General features: G+C 38.7%; 1 protein-coding gene across 2 annotated transcripts in view; it reads right to left on the reverse strand.

The window, feature by feature from the left end:
- The window catches only part of LOC144447950 (acyl-CoA synthetase short-chain family member 3, mitochondrial-like), a 207921-nt gene that overhangs the window by 89936 nt on the left and 96580 nt on the right, over window positions 1-21405 (reverse strand). For both annotated transcript variants that reach the window (XM_078138072.1, XM_078138073.1), the window contains exons 10-12: window positions 16181-16276; window positions 6863-6926; window positions 407-488 (exon numbers count right to left, since the gene is read on the reverse strand). In XM_078138072.1, the coding sequence (XP_077994198.1) occupies window positions 407-488; window positions 6863-6926; window positions 16181-16276 (242 nt within the window). The remainder of the gene's footprint in view (window positions 1-406; window positions 489-6862; window positions 6927-16180; window positions 16277-21405) is intronic.

Below are 21405 nucleotides of genomic sequence, written 5' to 3' on the forward strand. Positions count from 1 at the left end.
TGATCACATATATTGCAAAGATAATATCAGAAATTCATACACAAGTGAACAAAAACATTCAAAAATGTATGCAAATATATCTAACAACATGACCATGCCCATAGCAACAGCCAAATGATTGTGTATATCACAATGATGGCAACATGGTTGGATAGGCAACTGGATAGTCATTCACTGAGCAAATTTACACCTATTGTTAGCATGGACTTGCACATGGATAAACATTTTTAAAAACTGTACAGATGTGCTACAACTCCATTGGCAGTATTTTTTGTATAATATTGATTTCTGTTCATTAGGCTGGTCGCCAGGTACTCTGAATAAAGTATTTATTGGTATTATTACTAATCAAAATTTGACAGTCTTTCTGTATTGGTAGTATCATGTCTTATTAGCAATTATTTACCTGGTATGTTTTGAAGTAGATGCTCACAAACTTGTCTTCATTTTGCCAGAGAGTTGACATAAACCCTGGTGGTAAAGGTAACCTACAACATGACAAAACATGAGAAAAGAAATCTTAACACAGGTACAGGAATTTGTCAAATGAAATAAGTTTAATAAATGATTCACATATATTAGAATCTGAGGAATGGTCAGAGATCAAAGGTTATCAAATTAATAATTTACTGTATGAGAAATACAGGTTTATATATATGTTGTAAAAATTAACATTTTAATTTATGTGAAATACAGGTGTACAAATATGTTGTTAAATTAACATTTTTTAATGTATGTGAAATACAGGTGTACAAATATTGTCAAATTAACATTTTAATGTGTGTGAAATACAGCTGTACAAATATGCCACTTGTGAAATTAACAATTTAATGTATGTGAAATACAGGTGTAAAAATATGTTGTCAAATTAACATTTTAATCTATGTGAAATACAGGTGTACAAATATGCCACTTGTGAAATTAACAATTTAATGTATGTGAAATACAGGTGTAAAAATATGTTGTCAAATTAACATTTTAATGTGTGTGAAATACAGGTGTACAAATATGCCACTTGTGAAATTAACAATTTAATGTATGTGAAATACAGGTGTACAAATATGTTGTCAAATTAACATTTTAATGTATGTGAAATACAGGTGTACAAATATCTTGCTTGTGAAATTAACATTTTACTGTAATGTGAAATACAGGTGTACAAATATGCCACTTGTGATATTAACTATTTAATGTATGTAAAATACAGGTGTACAAATATGTTGTCAAATTAACATTTTAATCTATGTGAAATACAGGTGTAAAAATATGCCACTTGTGAAATTAACAATTTAATCTATGTGAAATACAGGTGTACAAATATGTTGTCAAATTCGGTACTTTAATCCATTCATTAGAAGAGTTGTAAACTTGGCCAACTTAAAGGGGTATACTACATGTGTCCTCCATGAAATAAAGAATAAACTTTGGATTCTGGAAAGTCGTTTCGTGATTTCACCACATGAATTTTGCACAAATGCTAAGAAACACCAAATTCAAACTTGTTTCATATTCATTACTCTGACATTATCTTAGCCGCATTGCTTCCTGGCTGTTAACATATATGCATATATATTTGATGAGCAGTAAATATTCATAACTCGTAAATACCTATTACCTTTCAATAGTTGTATGTAAATGAGAAAGGAGAAAAATTGGCCAGACTTGGGATTTAAACCCAAACCCTCTGATAACTAGACAGACCTGGGACTTGAACCCGAACCCTCTAATCACTAGACAGACCTGGGACTTGAACTTGAACCCTCTAATTACTATACAGACTTGGGACTTGAGTTGAACCCTCTAATTACTAGACAGACCTGGGACTTGAACCTAAACCCTCTAATCACTAGACAGACCTGGGACTTGAACTTGAACCCTCTAATTACTATACAGACTTGGGACTTGAGTTGAACCCTCTAATTACTAGACAGACCTGGGACTTGAACCTAAACCCTCTAATCACTAGACAGACCTGGAACTTGAACTTAAACTCTCTGATCACTAGACAGACCTGGGACTTGAACCCTCTACTCACTAGACAGACCTGAGACTTGAACTTGAACCCTATAATCACGAGACAGACCTGGCACTTGAACCCTCTACTCACTATACAGACCTGAGACTTGAACTTGTAGCCTATAATCACTAGACAGATGCCCTACCAATGGTATTACCCAGACCGACATCCATCAATTCTACCACACTGTCCTCCCTTCTTAACTTTGGGAAACTCACCAAACCCCAAGTTACAACACTGCAGACACCATAGTCAAATTTTTTGTCATTCCACAATGTAGTAAATGAGATAGAGTAATGTAGGACAGAGTAGGGACTGTAACCCAGAACCCTGCGATCACCAGATGGATGCACTACCAACTGTGCTGTCAAGGCTGACCCTCCGATCACCAGATGGATGCACTACCAACTGTGCTGCCAAGGCTGACCCTCTGATCACCTGATGGACGCACTACCAACTGTGCTGCCAAGGCTGACCCTCCGATCACCAGATGGATGCACTACCAACTGTGCTGCCAAGGCTGACCCTCTGATCACCTGATGGACGCACTACCAACTGTGCTGCCCAGGCTGACCCTCCAATTACCAGATGGACGCACTACCAACTGTATTGCCCAGGCTGACACTCCAATCACCAGATGGACACACTATCAACTGTGCTGTCAAGGCTGACCCTCTGATCACCAGATGGATGCACTACCAACTGTGATGCCAAGGCTGACCCTCCGATCACCAGATGGACGCACTACCAACTGTGTTGTCAAGGCTGACCCTCCGATCACCAGATGGACGCACTACCAACTGTGCTGCCCAGGCTGACCCTCCGATCACCAGATGGAGGCACTACCAACTGTGCTGCCCAGGCTGACCCTCTGATCACCAGATGGACACACTATCAACTGTGCTGCCCAGGCTGACCCTCCAATCACCAGGTGGACGCACTATCAACTGTGCTGCCAAGGCTGACCCTCCAATCACCAGATGGACGCACTACCAACTGTGCTGGCCAGGCTGAACCTCCAATCACCAGATGGACGCACTATCAACTGTGCTGCCGAGGCTGACCCTCCAATCACCAGATGGAGGCACTACCAACTGTGCTGCCCAGGCTGACCCTCTGATCACCAGATGGACACACTATCAACTGTGCTGCCCAGGCTGACCCTCCAATCACCAGGTGGACGCACTATCAACTGTGCTGCCAAGGCTGACCCTCCAATCACCAGATGGACGCACTACCAACTGTGCTGGCCAGGCTGAACCTCCAATCATCAGATGGACGCACTATCAACTGTGCTGCCGAGGCTGACCCTCCGATCATCAGATGGATGCACTTCCAACTGTGCTTCTCAGGCTGACCCTCTGATCACCAGATGGACACACTATCAACTGTGCTGCCAAGGCTGTCCCTCCGATCACCAGATGGACACACTATCAACTGTGCTGTCCAGGCTGACCCTCCAATCACCAGATGGACGCACTACCAACTGTGCTGCCCAGGCTGACCCTCCAATCACCAGATGGACACACTACCAACTGTGCTGCCCAGGCTGACCCTCCAATCACCAGATGGACACACTACCAACTGTGCTGCCAAGGCTTAACCTCCAATCACCAGATGGACACACTACCAACTTTGCTGCCAAGGCTTAACCTCCGATCACCAGATGGACGCACTACCAACTGTGCTGCCCAGGCTGACCCTCCAATCACCAGATGGATGCACTACCAACTGTGGTGCCCAGGCTGACCCTCCAATCACCAGATGGACGCACTACCAACTGTGCTGCCCAGGCTGACCCTCCAATCACCAGATGGACACACTACCAACTGTGCTGCCCAGGCTGACCCTCCAATCACCAGATGGACACACTACCAACTGTGCTGCCCAGGCTGACCCTCCAATCACCAGATGGACACACTACCAACTGTGCTACCCAGGCTGACCCTCCAATCACCAGATGGATGCACTACCAACTGTGGTGCCAAGGCTGACCCTCCGATCACCAGATGGACACACTATCAACTGTGTTGTCAAGGCTGACCCTCCAATCACCAGATGGACGCACTACCAACTGTGGTGCCAAGGCTGACCCTCCGATCACCAGATGGACACACTATCAACTGTGCTGTCAAGGCTGACCCTCCAATCACCAGATAGACGCACTACCAACTGTGCTGCCCAGGCTGACCCTCCAATCACCAGATGGACGCACTACCAACTGTGCTGCCCAGGCTGACCCTCCAATCACCAGATGGACACACTACCAACTGTGCTGCCCAGGCTGACCCTCCAATCACCAGATGGACACACTACCAACTGTGCTGCCCAGGCTGACCCTCCAATCACCAGATGGACACACTACCAACTGTGCTGCCCAGGCTGACCCTCCAATCACCAGATGGACACACTATCAACTGTGCTGCCCAGGCTGACCCTCCAATCACCAGATGGACACACTACCAACTGTGCTGCCCAGGCTGACCCTCCAATCACCAGATGGACGCACTACCAACTGTGCTGCCAAGGCTGACATCCACAGACTCTACCACACTGTCATGTTATTATTTAAAATTTAACAAATTTGATATGATGACTCTTTTCAGGATTATTACTTAATTTCCTGTTTATACAGTCATTTAACTTATGATAATGTCTTCTATAAAAGCCTGGGATCTACAATCAGCTGTTGCAGCCATCCCAGCCAAATGTTATCATCTCCAGTCCCAATTTGCCATTCTGCCCTCTAGTGGCAAGTGAACAAAAATTGGTTTAAGTGGCAGAAGCTGAGTTTATAAACATTTAACCCTAGTGAAAATATTTAAATCACTCTTTGAGCAAATTATTCTAGTATAACGTTAATGATGATGCATGCCTTCTATGACATTACAATTACCTGTTGGTTTTGTTAGAACACTCGATTACCTAGTATGGATTCCTCAACATTTTTTGATACTATCAAAAATAATAATTACAACATCTGATCTTTTATGTTATAGATCAGCTTTGCATTCAGTCAATTACAAGTGATAGTCACGTCTGCTGCAGTAAGTTGAATACTAAGAGTGACATTTTAAGAACACAGCATAAATCTCACCCAAAAAAGTGTATAAACTCAGCTTGTGCTCCTTCTACAAAAAATACTGCCAATGGCATTGTAGCACAACTGTACAGTTTTTTTTAAATGTTTACCCACATGCTTATCCATGCTAGGTATAGGTGTTCATTTGCTGAATGATTATCCAGTTTCCTATCCCATCCTGTTGTTATCTTTGCAATATATGTGATCATTTGGCTGTTGCTATGGGAGTGGCCATATTGCTAGACATATTTGCATACATTTTTTGAATGTTCGTTCATCTGTCTATGAATCCCTAATGTTATCTTTGCAATAAACAAGATCACTTGGCTGTTGCTATGGGTGTGGTCATGGTTGCTAGGTATATTTGCATACATTTTTTGAATGTTCATTCACTTGTCTATTAATACCTGTTATCTTTGCAGTATATGTGACCATTTGGCTGTTTCTATGGGTGTTGTTGCTAGGCACATTTGCATACACTTTTTGAATATTTGTTCACTTGTCTAAGAATCCCTGTTGTTATCTTTGTGAAATACACTACCATTTGGCTCTTGCTATGGGTGTGGTCGTGGTTGCTCGTGAAGTTTGCATACATTTTTGAATGTTTACTCACTTGCCTACCAGATGATGATATTATTTGACCAAAATATACTGCCATTTGGTTGTTGCTAAGGATGTGGTCATGATTGCTAGGGCCAAATGTGTCAAAATGTTTTGAAGAAGATATGCAGAAAAACTTTTCTAGAAACATCTCACCAAGTTTCAGTCTCATTGACCAAGTACTTTTTGAGATATAAGTTTTTGACCAAAATTCACATTTTTACACCTAATTTACATATCACTGATATCATTATATCTAATCTAATCTAATCTAATATTCCTATATAGCACATTCCATAAAACTATCACAATGTACTTTACAAAGCACAGAAACATGAGTACAAAACAAAATCAAGCAAAAGTCTTGTTGTAGAAATAAGTTAAAGCTTAATATTTCTTCATATATATACGCCCATAGATCTATCCCAATTAAAAAGAGACATTTTGTAGCTAATTTGCATATCACACATGGGATCATTATGTTCTGAAAAATTCTTAATCTAAATACCCCTAAGAATGTTCCCACCAAATTTCAGACCGATCTGCCCAGGAGTTTTTGAGTTTAAGTTTTTCAACAAAAAATCTTTATCATGCCTGTAGCATGAATGATTTAATCATAGACAGTGTCTATGATTTGATTCAGCTGTGCTAAAAACAGCGTTTCCAAGCAACCTTAAACAGAGGTTAATCTTGATGCTATTGATATTGAGATGTGAAGTAGCCCATAAAAGATTAATTGACTTCATGGCATCAACAAAACAATAACCTTTAATTTCTAGGCTGAATCAAAGCATTTTGTCACACCACAAATCATGTTTTTTGACAAAAAACACACTTCTCTCATGCGATCATTTTCATTTGAACAATTTCCCATCTACACACCATAACTAATTAGCCCCACCAAATACCAAGCCAATTGGTCTGGCATTTTTTGACTTTAATTAAGCTGTTTGCGCGCACACACACACACACACACACACACACACACACACACACACACACATCTGTATGCGCGTGCACACACACACATACACACACACACATCTGTATGCGCGTGCACACACACACATACACACACACACACACACACACATTTCTCCATGCCTATAGCCCTACTGAACCTAGTTCAGTTGTGCTAACAAAATTTAGAGAGTACATCTTACTTGACAACTATTTGACCCAATTCACCAGGAATAGTTTCTCTGCCTTCCTGATTTAAAATTCTAACTGCAAAAAAGAAAAAAGAAATCATTATTATCATAAACAAGTCTTCATGGAAGATATATCCCCAAAAAGCATTCCTTGTTTGTATATTATGTCACAGGCTGTCAGTTCAAAAAGGACAACAATGCATGGCCTGTAAGGGAAGACATCGAAATCAAGTGCACCGTAATTACGCGTCGAGTAGCGACGAGTAGCTACTAGTAGCTCTGATGTACGACAGTGAATATTCATAAGTTTCATATTCATGAACTTTATGTTGAAGACAATAGAAAGTAAACACCTATTGTCTATCATTCAAGAGTCCAAACTACGATCATTTACGCGTAGTCTCGATTATGAAAACAATTCTCAAAACAAAAGAGTGCGTGCAGATCATTTTCAGCATACTTTTTGTCAAAGTTGTCAATCATTCATTCATTCATTCATTCATTCTAATAGCTTCCGAACAGTAAACATGTCCTTCCTCCGTCATTTACTTCAACCAATGTCAGAATTATTTTTGACTTTTCTACCAGTGAATCATTGAATGTCTACACCATCCTAATTCCGCTGAAGGTTTTGTAAATTAATTCAACCATTGTTCAGTTCAAATAAATTAAAGTAAAGACGATACGAGATTTGATACATACTGATATTGTTACATGTACAGTAACAGACATGCACAGTGCACAGATCACATACAATTTGCTCGTAAATGAAGTGCAAACTTGCCGCCATAATAACGAAAGGCCTAGCATGGGAAGTATTTCGGAAGACACAATTTGCCTGCTGTCTCGTTGCAATATTAGCAGGTTGTTCATCATTTCCATCACTTGTACCTGGCTTACTAGCCGGAGAAAAGAAATTAGTTATTTGCCGTTTACCGTACTGAAACCGGCGGTGGTTCTCTGCTGTGTAGGCTATCTGCTGTACTATGACTATGTCGACATGTCGAACTATCATGATTTGAGAAGAGACGTTGAATGTCAGGGGCAAATGGGAGGAGCGAATGAAAAAACAGAAAAGGGCAAAATTATGTCGAAAACAAAGGCTTGCCGACAGTCATGTACAAGAACGATCCTATCAAATTTGTGTACACTGCTCATGTGAACGGTCGTCCATCGCTATCTAATGGAAGTGTCAATCAAAATTAATGTCAATAACGTTGTCTATCTCCATACACATGATACATTCGGAGCCAGAGTACATCAGTCTAGACTATGTCAATCAGGATATTTAGTCTACAAACAATGCGACGTATAAATTACTTGCAAGTGTGACCTTCAAAATGTGTTGGTAAAAAATTACGGGCAACTTCTTAGGCTGGTTACTTTATGAATAGCTTTTCAAGAAAACGCACACATACATCTTTTTTTTTATACAGTGATACACGGAGGATATTTCTGTACATCTTAAACTCTTTGTTGTTCTTATACCCATGACACAGCAAGCAGTCCACCCCCTTCAGAAAGTATATGTACTTGAAATTTGTCGCCCAATTTGTGTAAATATTGTAACATAAATATGGAAATGAGTTTCTGCTGAGTCGGCATGTGGCGACATCAGTTACAAATATAAACATGTGGCATGGTAATTGTCGATCGAACTCTCAATATTGCGCACTAATTAACTGGCAACATCGTTATTGTTGCTGTCCGGGAAAATAGTGCGATGACTGTAAAGACCATGGCAGTGCATTTCCCATACATGTACGTGTTGATAGGTATGATTCGAAAGGTGTGAAAATAAAATTATGCCATCACAAAGTTACTAGTAGTTTGCCGCGAACTTGAAGCAGGCTCTGATCAATGGATTATTTACAAGTATTAAAAAACACACACCGTTTCGCTTCGTTCACTATTGTGACACTTTAAATTACGTCGTGATAAAACCAGTACGACAAGATGTCACTACAATGAACAAATGGCTAATTTCTGACTAATGAATTCTATTCGAAATGAAAATAACCAAAAATGTTCGTACCCATCGAACTTCGATTGATCGGGTGATAAAGTGCTTGCGCGTACTCTCCATGTGGGCGAGTCCGCTGTTCAGGATGGGTCTGTCACAAAATCTCAAATGTCGAGTGCTCCATCTTTACCTCTACATGTACTCCGAAATCTACCGATTTCAAATTCGCCGTATCTATGATTTGATGCTTTTAAGAAAAGGTACAGAAGTATGGCTACCTCGATATCAAATAATAAGTTGCTCTCCCTCTATCCCTTCCCTTTACTTTAGTAGTTTCTGAGTCTCAGCAGATTTTTTGTTTGTTTGACAACTGTCCCCACACGTGCACACTGACAAAATAAAATAAAGAAGAAGAGGAATAAACGTCCTCACTGAAACTCTACTGTGATGGTGCAGTTGTATCGCCTCAAAATATATATTTTTTTTTTAAAGAATGAAAGAGTAATAATAGTAATAAAACAAGCGACCTATCGGTCAGAATAGCTCTGCTGGTTTTTTTTTAATTTTAATTTTTTATTTTGGTAACATGTAGAAGTGGTTCAGTGCTTCAGCTCTTCACTATGCAGTTTTGTTTTAGCGATGTAATAAAGTGGTTAGTGGTTTCATATGATGTCTCACTATAAAACACATTTTACACAGAAAGTTGGTAATGTATTGTACTTTTATACCATAGTCACCATTTTATAACAAAAATCTACTGTTATGAAAAATTGCACAAAATCTCAGAAAAAAAATGACTGGGAAATGCACACAAGAAAAAGAAAAAAAGAGGATTTTGAGGTTGGCTATAAATAATTCCAGTGTCTTACAGCTTTAACCCTGGAAAATTTTAATGATGAATGAAATAAACTAGGGATCTAAAATAATTTTGAGACAATTTGAATTTCAATTTTCTAACAAATTTACCAAGTCAACAACATTCAACTTGTACTAGTTGTAGTAGATATAGGGAAGAAATGTATTAATCGCCATCTTAGTTTCCGTACGGTGACAATCCCAAGTACCCGGATGCACGAGGGACTAACCCGGAAGAGAGTCATTCTCAGCCATACGTAATACAGTGGTAACACTCGTTCATGTTCGATTACCTCTCACAAAGAAAACACAACGAAATGATTGAAGTGATCTTTTTTTAAATTTCTTTTCATCACAACAACAAAATCTGCGTGATCAAAAGTGTTGTAAACTAAACCAGAGAGAATTATCGGACTGGCTAAACTTCCCGCTGAACTGGAGTAAGGTCCAAGTCCAAGTAAGCCTCGATAGTACGTGAGAAAATCGTCTCAAACTAGCAATACAACTTTCAAAATATAACTTGACATGTCTTCATTTGTTAGAGTTATACAATTCAAGACGTGTTTTCACTCGAAAACAACAATTCTGTGAATAATGACACTCTGAACGCAGCGATTTCTCGGACGATGTTACCACTGTAACTACTAACGTATGGCTGACAACAACTTGCTTCCGGGTTAGTCCCTCGTGCATCCGGGTACTTGGGATTGTCGCCGTACGGAAACTAAGATAGCGATTAATACATACATCGTCTGATATTTTAATTGACGAAGTTTCTTGTGACCGGCACCTGTCAGCAGACTCGGCCAATTTTTTTTCTTCATTCCGTTGTATTTATACCTTGTACTTGACATTTCGCAATATTTATAATTCTCTACAAAATACCTCAACATGCCTCACCTCGCTCGTACTCAAAGCAGTCCCGGTATGATCACTGACTAGTCATGCTTGCATCCGGAGTAATCCGGGACTCGATTCTGACAATTGTCCCTACTATTTGTTTAGAGTCAAGTCAGCAATATAGACTCGTGCACCGCCTGTCGTATGTAAGCAGGGCTAACCACTGACATGTCCAGAGAGAACCTTTTCGGATTTAAAATTACATGTAAAACGGGGAAAGATACAAAAAATATAATGCAAAGTCTGAAGCCAAATTAAAGTTGTAATTATTTTAATTATTTTTACTTGCCAAATATTTGCATTTTGGAAATGGCAAGACACGCTCATGTCGTTTAACTTTACATGTAAACTGTCGGCCAATAAACAAAGTTTGGTCGATTCACAGTCGACAGTGAGACTGCTCTTGCATAACTTCAACCACATGCCTATAGGCATGCCTTCCTTACGCGAGTTGTCTTCATTCTGGTTCACTGTCACTCCAAATTGCACGACAATATAGAATTAATCACAAGTTACATGTTATCTGAAAACATCACACTTTTATAGTGGGTCTGACCTGTGATTTTAGTGAGTAGTACTGTACCAAGAACTTCCCGTGTTGCTACTTGCTGTGGAAAATCGCCCGGTCAAACTAGGTCAGCTTCAGCTTCTGGTCAAATCAGTCGTTTTCTACCGAAAATTCTTGAACGGACCGTTACACAACGATCCTACTAAATTTACTTGCCATGGTTATTTAAAACACATAAAATTCCACCTTTTTGTGAAATTTGTAAAACTCCCCTAGTATGAGCAAAAAACCGGGTCGAAGTTTCAGGGCCTCAAGTATGCCATCCCGAATTCGTCGGAAAATCGGTATTCCTAAATGTAATGCCAAAATTTGTGTTGCTGGTACGAAAGAAGAGATGTCAGTTGAGGTTTAGGCGTTTACAGTATCTAAAATGGTGGACTCTAGTGAAAGTTACGGCGAGTTGAAAATACCCAAAAATAAGGCCCGTGAGCAGCCATTCAAAGTGTAACAGTCGCTATCTGGAGGATAGATGTATGCAAATGAGGATGTTGCGGACTGGCTGATTATGTAGAAGGGGTGCAGAATTTGGATTTGAAGTTTACAACCCTGTTTCGAACAAATGCTTGTCATTTGGGTGCACAATGCGTAGAATTATGACTATAGCACATATTACATTGCTTGTTTGATGTCAATAGTGTCTTTTGAAAAGTGGCAGTTTACTTAAAGTCTCGTGGTCTGATTTTCAATATGGCGTCGGTCATAATGCTCATTAACATATTCATTTTTTTTTCAAATTACAAAAAAAAATCATCAAAAATAGAAAAGAAGACGTGCTGACTTGAAATTAACAAATCTGAGTAAGCTACCCTCTGTGCATCAACACACCAGATATCAAAGCAATCTGACGAGCAGTATTCGAGGAGATGATGAAAATATCATTTTTGAAAAACAAATCATAAAAAATTGAAATGGCATAGATCAACTTGGCATAAACAAATCTGAATAGCCTCCCCCCAGGGAACATGCACACCAAATATCGAAGTATTCTGGCTCTTACTTTCGGAGAAGATGATGAAAATATTAAAATTTGACGGACACCTATGATCCACTCTACTCTATACCTCTTATACCCACGTGACCTATACCTAAAGCTACGCTTTCAGCTTTCGCTGACAGCGGAGCTAAAAATCTGAACTGAAGGGCACTATTGCGCACCACGTCTTGTTACGCTGTGTGTGACCACACACGTAGGGAACGGAACGGAACCCCAGTACTTCGATATTGATTGGGACTACGGTATCATTTGCCGGTTTTAGATACCGACTTTTCCCATTACACAATACCTCGTACCTCCTCCATGCAACAATCAAACGCCTAGAATGTATGTAATTTCTACAAGTTTGCACAAGACTATGAATATTGAAATTAGATTTATTACGTATTTGATTCTCTTTTGTCAAGTTGTAAAAAAAAAATCATGGTTGGTGATACTCGCTACAATGTTACGATAATCTTACTTCACCCAGGACTGTTACAATATCACGTCCATGCGTCAATCACAAACTCCGAATTGACATTTCTACCAGTAAGCTTGTAAAAGATTTATTTAGTATTGAAACTTGGATTTCTTGCGTATTGAATGTATTTGGTGAATATCGACCATGAACACTTGTACTCATAAGAAAAGTACAGAACTAGTTTCATCAGCACATTACTGGCTGGATTGCGTTGTTTTCGGTGACGATTGAAAACTACGACCAACTATGATACAGAATGATATCATCATTGGAAACACAGAAGGTGAGAATCGCTATCTATCGTGTGTTGGCGACCACAACTGCGCGTATCTACGCTCAAAGACGACATCTTTACGGGAAACAAAGAAAGGTTAACTGATTATCTATTGTCAGTTATTCATGAACTTGAACACCTCATTATCTCCTGTTTCACGTTGTACATCGGAGCTACTAGGAGCTACTCGTCGCTACTCGTGATGATGCGTAATTACGGTGCACTTGATTTCGATGTCTTCCCTAAGGCAATCAAAAAGATAAACTGACAACACCTGAAAAGGTTGTTATTATGTGTAGATCCTTGACAATTTCAGGCACATTAGCATTAATATTTATATTATCTTGATTTCAAAATAGGAAGACATAGTTAGTTGACATTGAAGATGAAGGTCAAGGTCAGTGTGTCATTAGAAAGATCATCATTGATAACCACAATGAAGGCACTTGAATAGGGTCTCTATCTGTTAAGCGTCAAGAGTTATCGGCCAAAATGTGAATATTGATGACAAATATGGCGGCCAAAATGTGAATATTTATGACAAATATGGCTGTCATTTTGCTGATATTATTGGGGTTGTGAAACAAAGTGATGCGTATATGCAGACTATAGCATCTGACATTTGTAGAAGGTTTGGTTGTAATCAGTCCATGCATATCAGAGATATACATACACACTATATCGTCATTGATGATCACCTCCTTTGGAAGGAGCATATTGACTCTGTAAACAAAACTATAAGACGAAAAATAGGGGCTATATTTAAACTGAGGGAATTTGTACCTCAAAATATACTTATTTTACTTTACAAGACTTTTATTCAGCCACATATCTTGTATGGATTGGAAGATTGGGGTAACACCTTTCAATGTTACTTAAATTGTATACTGTTGTCTCAAAAAATGGCTGTACGTACAATTTCACATAGCCAGTTTAGAAGTCATTCTGCGCCATTTTTCAATATATTAGAAATTCTGGATGTGTATAAATTACATAAGTTCGTAGTGAGTATTTTTGTTTATGATTTGTTAAATGACAATTTACCACATTCTATATCTGATTACTGCAAGGTATTAGATTATGACTACAATACACGAGAAAAAGCCCAATGTAATTTATGTGTACCTTCTGTTAAAACACATTATGGAAAACAATTGATGACACAGGTGCGACCATATGGAATGCAATAAAACATGACACCAAAAAAGAAACTACGAGATGCCATTTTATTACATCACTGCGGAAAGACTTATTTAAAGAGTATGTTGTATAGCATTGTATATATTTATATATTGCTTTGCTTTCTTTCTGCAAAGATAGTGTATTTGAGAGCGGGATGGGGTGGGGGCATAAGGGAGAACTATAATTATTAGACTCTAATTTGTATGCAAATGCAAGACGTCTACTATTATCTATTCCTTCCAGGGGTCAGACCCGACTAGCCTAGCTATTTTCTGACTCCTGTTATACAAATTCATTCTTTTCCCTTTTGATGAAATTGTGATGTTAATTAATTTATTTTTTGGGGATAATAAAATCAATTTCAATTTCAATTTCAATTTGTCTTTCAATTCCTGTTATCTTTCCAATATACATGATTATTTGACTTGCTATGTATGGGTGTGGTCTTGTTCCTAGGCAAATTTACATACATTTTTTGAATGTTTATTTAATTGTCTATTAATCCCTGTTGTTATCTCCGCAATATATGTGATCATTTGGCTGTTGCTATGGGTGTGGTCTTATTGCTAGGCACATTTGCATAGAATTTTTGAATGTTTATTCATTTGTCTTTCAATACCTGTTGTTATCTTTGCAATATATATGATCTTTTGGTTGGTGCTATGAGAATGGCCTTGTTGCTCGGAAAATTTACATACATTTTTGAATGTTTGTTCAATTGTCTATTAATCCTTGTTATCTTTGTGAAATACACGACCGTTTGGCTGTTGCTATGGGCATGGTCATGGTTGCTAGGGATATTTGCATACATTTTTTGAATGTTTACTCACTTGCCTACCAGATGATGTTAAATATACTGCCATTCGGTTGTTGCTAAGGGCATGGTCATGGTTGCTCGGGCCAATCGTGTCAAAATATTTTAAAGAAAATCTGCAGAATAACACTTCTAAAAACATCTCACCAAGTTTCAGTCTCACTGACCAAGTACTTTATGAGATACAAAGTTTTGACCAAAATTCACATTTTTACACCTAATTTGCATATTGCTGATGAGATATAATATATCTTCATCTACATGTACACACCAACAGATGCATCCCTGTAAAATTTCAGCCCAATCCGCCGAGGTTTTTGCCCAAAAAGACACATTTTTAGCCCTAATTTGCATATTACTAAGGGAATCATCATGTCATGAACAAATCGTAATTTACTCACATCTAAGAATGTTCCCATCAAATTTCATGCCAATCTGCCCAGTAGTTTTGGAGTTTAAGTTTTTTGACCAAAAATCACATTTTTTGACCCAAAACCCACATGATGCAATCATTTTCATTTGAACAATTTCCCAACTAGACACCAGAAGTAACATGACCACCAAATATCGAGGCAATCGGTCCAGCAGTTTTTGACTTTAAGTTCTTTACACACACACACACACACACACATCCACACAGACAGACAGACAGATAGACTGTCGACAGTCGCTCGTGCCTTTTTTTCCTACGTTTTATCTAAGTTTTATTAAGTCGTCGCCACGCTCCGATCCGGTGCAACGCTACTATAATCTCAATATCAGTATGTGATTATAGTAGTATTGCGCCGGATCGGAGCGCGGCAACGACTTAAGATTAGATAAAACGTAGGGAAAAAAAGGTGCAAGCGACTATCAACAGTCTACTCGGGCCTTCGGCCCTCAATATCAGTATGCGATTATAGTAGTATTGCGCCGGATCGGAGCACGGCAACGAATTAAGTTTAGATAAAACGTAGGGAAAAAAGGCGCGAGCGACGGCCGACAGTCTAACAGACAGACAGACAGACAGAAACTTTGCCATGCCAATAGCACTACTGAACCTTCAGTTCAGTTGTGCTAAAAAGCAACTGGTCTTCCAGTAATTGTACAAGGAGGTGGATTAATAAAGTTTTATCGGAAAAGCATCAATAATTGCAAACAAACTCTATAGAAAGAATATTTAGGTGAGTATCTTTCCGGAAACAGAAAAATGGTTTCCTTGGCTACTCTGGTTTCATCTTCCTTTAACAGTACAACACTAGGCCCCTGCATAGTGATAACAATATTGAATTTCCAAAGTTGCATTTGAAGTTAATATTATTATTAATTGTGACTTACCATCCCATCCTGGGACAGGTTTACCTGTACAACCTGACGGTGGATACAAATCACTGCCTAAACCAACCATTGTGGCAGTGATAGCCCAGCCTGTCTCTGTAATCAAGTAATAAATATAGTCATGATAAAACAAACACCTCAAGTATTATTGTCTACCAAGGCTAACATCTCAAGTATCACTGTCTACCTAGGCTAACATCTCAAGTATTACTGTCTACCTAGGCTAACAGCTCAAGTATAACTGTCTAACTAGGCTAACATCTCAAGTATCACTGTCTACCTAGGCTAACATCTCAAGTATCACTGTCTACCTAGGCTAACATCTCAAGTATTACTGTCTACCTAGGCTAACATCTCAAGTATTACTGTCTACCTACGCTAACATCTCAAGTATGACTGTCTACCTAGGCTAACATCTCAAATATCACTGTCTATCTAGGCTAACATCTCAAGTATCACTGTTTACCTAGGCTTACATCTCAAGTATTACTGTCTACCTAGGCTAACATCTCAAGTATTACTGTCTACTAAGGGGCGTCATCGAAATCAAAAGCATCGTAATTACGCGTCGCTACGAGTAAAGACTAGTAACTACTAGTAGCTACGATGTACTACGAGAAACGGGAGATAATGAGGTGTTCAGGTTCATGAATAACTGACAATAGATAATAAGTTTACATTTCTTTGTTTCCCTTAACGATGTCGTCTTTACGCGTAGATACACGTAATAGATAGTGATTCTCACCTTCCATGTTTCCAATGATGACATCGTCTTCTATCGTAGTTGATCGTAGTTTGTCATAATTTTCGATCGTCAAAGAAAACCACGTACTCAGCCAGTAATGTACTGATGAAACTAGTACTGCACATGTTTTTATGAGTGCAAGTTCATGGGCGATATTCATTAAAAAAAAACAATAAGATATGCACGAAATCAAAGTTTCAATATTCAGTACAAACTAACAGTACAACTTACAAGCTCACGCTTGGCGGCCATGGTAGGGCCAAGAAATGCTGTTGAATTTCCGGGTTGCGGAAGTGCAGTTTTGACTTTTATATCATCGAATAACGGGATTTGTTTTATATATTCTAAAACAACAACTGATTTTTTATGTTTCTCAGTACAGTAACATTCCTAAATGATGGGGTTGAGTTGAGAAATCGCAATGTTCGGCAACACGTGGCGTGATGCATGATGTCGGTAGATATATAAACATAGAGACGCAAGTGATGAACGTATTCAGTTATTCGTAGCCCGAAATTTCGTTATATAAATGACGTTTTTCCTCAAAATTTTTAGTTTTCCAAAAAGTTTTTAGGTGACTTCTAAATCAATCAAATCAAACGATATATTAATGCGAGACAAGCTTTAGTTTTTAATTTGTTTTTGTGGACAATGTTCGATTTCGACTGACGAATCCTGCGACTAGAATCTAACACGATCAATGCACCGTTCAGCAGCCAGACGAAAATGGTCGACATGTTTGTTGACCAGCCGAGAAGTGCATAAGGAACTTGTGAGGCAGTCCGAATAAATAGATGTAAAATCCGACGTTTCGAATAAAAATTCTTCTTCAAGGTATTTTTAGGCAAGACATATTAGGTAAACATCTGAAACACTTAGTTGACTTACTAGCCGACTGTACGAATGCCATAGAACTTAGAAGGCATCGAATGAATAACATTGAAAAAAGTAAGCGTGAAACTGATTTGCGCACAGGAAAGAAAATCTTTTTGTTTCGTTATTTTTTTCACGATGAAGACTACGCGTAAATGGTCGTAGTTTGGGCTCATGAATAACGGACAATAGGTGTTTACTTTTTATTGTCTACAACCTAAAGTACATGAATATGCGTTGAGACTTATGAATATTCACCGTAGTACATCGTAACTACTAGTAGTTACTAGTCTTTACTCGTAGCGACGCGTAATTACGATGCTTTTGATTTCGATGTCGTCCCTAAGGCTAACATCTCAAGTATTACTGTCTATCTAGGCTTACATCTCAAGTATTACTGTCTATCTAGGCTAACATCTCAAGTATCACTGTCTACCTAGGCTTACATCTCAAGTATTACTGTCTATCTAGGCTAACATCTCAAGTATTACTGTCTACCTAGGCTTACATATCAAGTATCACTGTCTATCTAGGCTTACATCTCAAGTATTATTGTCTACCTAAGCGAACATCTCAAGTATTATTGTCTACCTAGGCTAACATCTCAAGTATTACTGTCTAAATAGGCTAACATCTCAAGTATCACTGTCTATCTAGGCTAACATCTCAAGTATTACTGTCTACCTAGGCTAACATCTCAAGCATTACTGTCTATCAAGGCTAACATCTCAAGTATCACTGTCTATCTAGGCTCTTACATCTCAAGTATTATTATCTACCTAGGCTTACATCTCAAGTATTATTGTCTACCTTGGCTAACATCTCAAATATCACTGTCTATCTAGGCTAACATCTAAAGTATCACTGTCTACCTAGGCTAACATCTCAAGCATTACTGTCTACCAAGGCTAACATCTCAAGTATTACTGTCTATCTAGGCTAACATCTCAAGTATCACTGTCTACCTAGGCTAACATCTCAAGTATTACTGTCTATCTAGGCTAACATCTCAAGTATCACTGTCTACCTAGACTATCATCTCAAGTATTACTGTCTACCAAGGCTAACATCTCAAGTATTACTGTCTAACTAGGCTAACATCTCAAGTATCACTGTCTAGCTAGGCTAACATCTCAAGTATTACTGTCTACCTAGGCTAACATCTCAAGTATTACTGTCTATCTAGGCTAACATCTCAAGTATCACTGTCTACCTAGGCTATCATCTCAAGTATCACTGTCTACCTAGGCTAACATCTCAAGTATTACTGTCTACCTAGGCTAACATCTCAAGTATTACTGTCTATCTAGGCTAACATCTCAAGTATTACTGTCTACCTAGGTTAACATCTCAAGTATTACTGTGTACCTAGGCTAACATCTCAAGTATCACTGTCTATCTAGGCTAACATCTCAAGTATTACTGTCTACCTAGGCTTACATCTCAAGTATTACTGTCAATCTAGGCTAACATCTCAAGTATTACTAACCATCTAGGCTAACATCTCAAGTATCACTGTCTATCTAAGCTAACATCTCACGTATCACTGTCTACTTAGGCTAACATCACAAGTATCACTGTCTACCTAGGCTAACATCTCAAGTATTACTGTCTACCTAGGCTAACATCTCAAGTATCACTGTCTACCTAGGCTAACATCTCAAGTATTACTGTCTATCTAGGCTAACATCTCAATTATGACTGTCTATCTAGGCTAACATCTCAAGTATCACTGTCTATCTAGGCTAACATCTCAAGTATTACTGTCTACCTAGGCTAACATCTCAAGTATTACTGTCTACCTAGGCTAACATCTCAAGTATTACTGTCTACCTAGGCTAACATCTCAAGTATTACTGTCTACCTAGGCTAACATCTCAAGTATCACTGTCTACCTAGGCTATCATCTCAAGTATTACTGTCTACCAAGGCTAACATCTCAAGTATTACTGTCTAACTAGGCTAACATCTCAAGTATCACTGTCTACCTAGGCTAACATCTTAAGTATTACTGTCTACCTAGGCTAACATCTCAAGTATTAGTGTCTATCTAGGCTAACATCTCAATTATTACTGTCTAACTAGGCTAACATCTCAAGTATTACTGTCTATCTAGGCTAACATCTCAAGTATCACTGTCTATCTAGGCTAACATCTCAAGTATCACTGTATACCTAGGCTAACATCTCAAGTATCACTGTCTACCTAGGCTTACCTCTCAAGTATTACTGTCTACCTAGGCTAACATCTCAAGTATTACTGTCTATCTAGGCGTACATCTCAAGTATTATTGTCTACCTAGGCTAACATCTCAAGTATCACTGTCTACCTAGGCTAACATCTCAAGTATTACTGTCTACCTAGGCTAACATCTCAAGTATCACTGTCTACCTAGGCTAACATCTCAAGTATCACTGTCTACCTAGGCTAACATCTCAAGTATTACTGTCTACCTAGGCTAACATCTCAAGTATCACTGTCTACCTACACTAACATCTCAAGTATTATAGTCTAACTAGGCTAACATCTCAAGTATTACTGTCTACCTAGGCTAACATCTCAAGTATTACTGTCTACCTACCCTAACATCTCAAGTATTACTGTCTACCAAGGCTAACATCTCAAGTATTACTGTCTACCTACGCTAACATCTCAAGTATCACTGTCTACCTAGGCTAACATCTCAAGTATTACTGTCTACCAAGGCTAACATCTCAAGTATGACTGTCTACCTAGGCTAACATCTCAAGTATTACTGTCTACCAAGGCTAACATCTCAAGTATCACTGTCTACCTAGGCTAACATCTCAAGTATCACTGTCTACCTAGGCTAACATCTCAAGTATTACTGTCTATCTAGGCTAACATCTCAAGTATCACTGTCTACCTAGGCTAACATCTCAAGTATCACTGTCTATCTAGGCTAACATCTCAAGTATTACTGTCTATCTAGGCTAACATCTCAAGTATTACTGTCTACCTAGGCTAACATCTCAAGTATTACTGTCTACCTAGGCTAACATCTCAAGTATTACTGTCTACCTAGGCTAACATCTCAAGTATCACTGTCTACCTAGGTTAACATCTCAAGTATTACTGTCTACCTAGGCTAACATCTCAAGTATCACTGTCTACCTAGGCTAACATCTCAAGTATTACTGTCTATCTAGGCTAACATCTCAAGTACCACTGTCTACCTAGGCTAACATCACAGGTATCACTGTCTACCTAGGTTAACATCTCAAGTATTACTGTCTACCTAGGCTAACATCTCAAGTATCACTGTCTACCTAGGTTAACATCTCAAGTATTACTGTCTACCTAGGCTAACATCTCAAGTATTACTGTCTACCTAGGCTAACATCTCAAGTATCACTGTCTACCTAGGTTAACATCTCAAGTATTACTGTCTACCTAGGCTAACATCTCAAGTATTACTGTCTACCTAGGTTAACATCTCAAGTATTACTGTCTACCTAGGTTAACATCTCAAGTATTACTGTCTACCTAGGCTAACATCTCAAGTATCACTGTCTACCTAGGTTAACATCTCAAGTATTACTGTCTACCTAGGCTAACATCTCAAGTATTAGTGTCTATCTAGGCT

The sequence above is a fragment of the Glandiceps talaboti genome, chromosome 17, assembly GCF_964340395.1.
Source record: "Glandiceps talaboti chromosome 17, keGlaTala1.1, whole genome shotgun sequence".
Classification (NCBI taxonomy): Eukaryota; Metazoa; Hemichordata; class Enteropneusta; family Spengelidae; genus Glandiceps; species Glandiceps talaboti.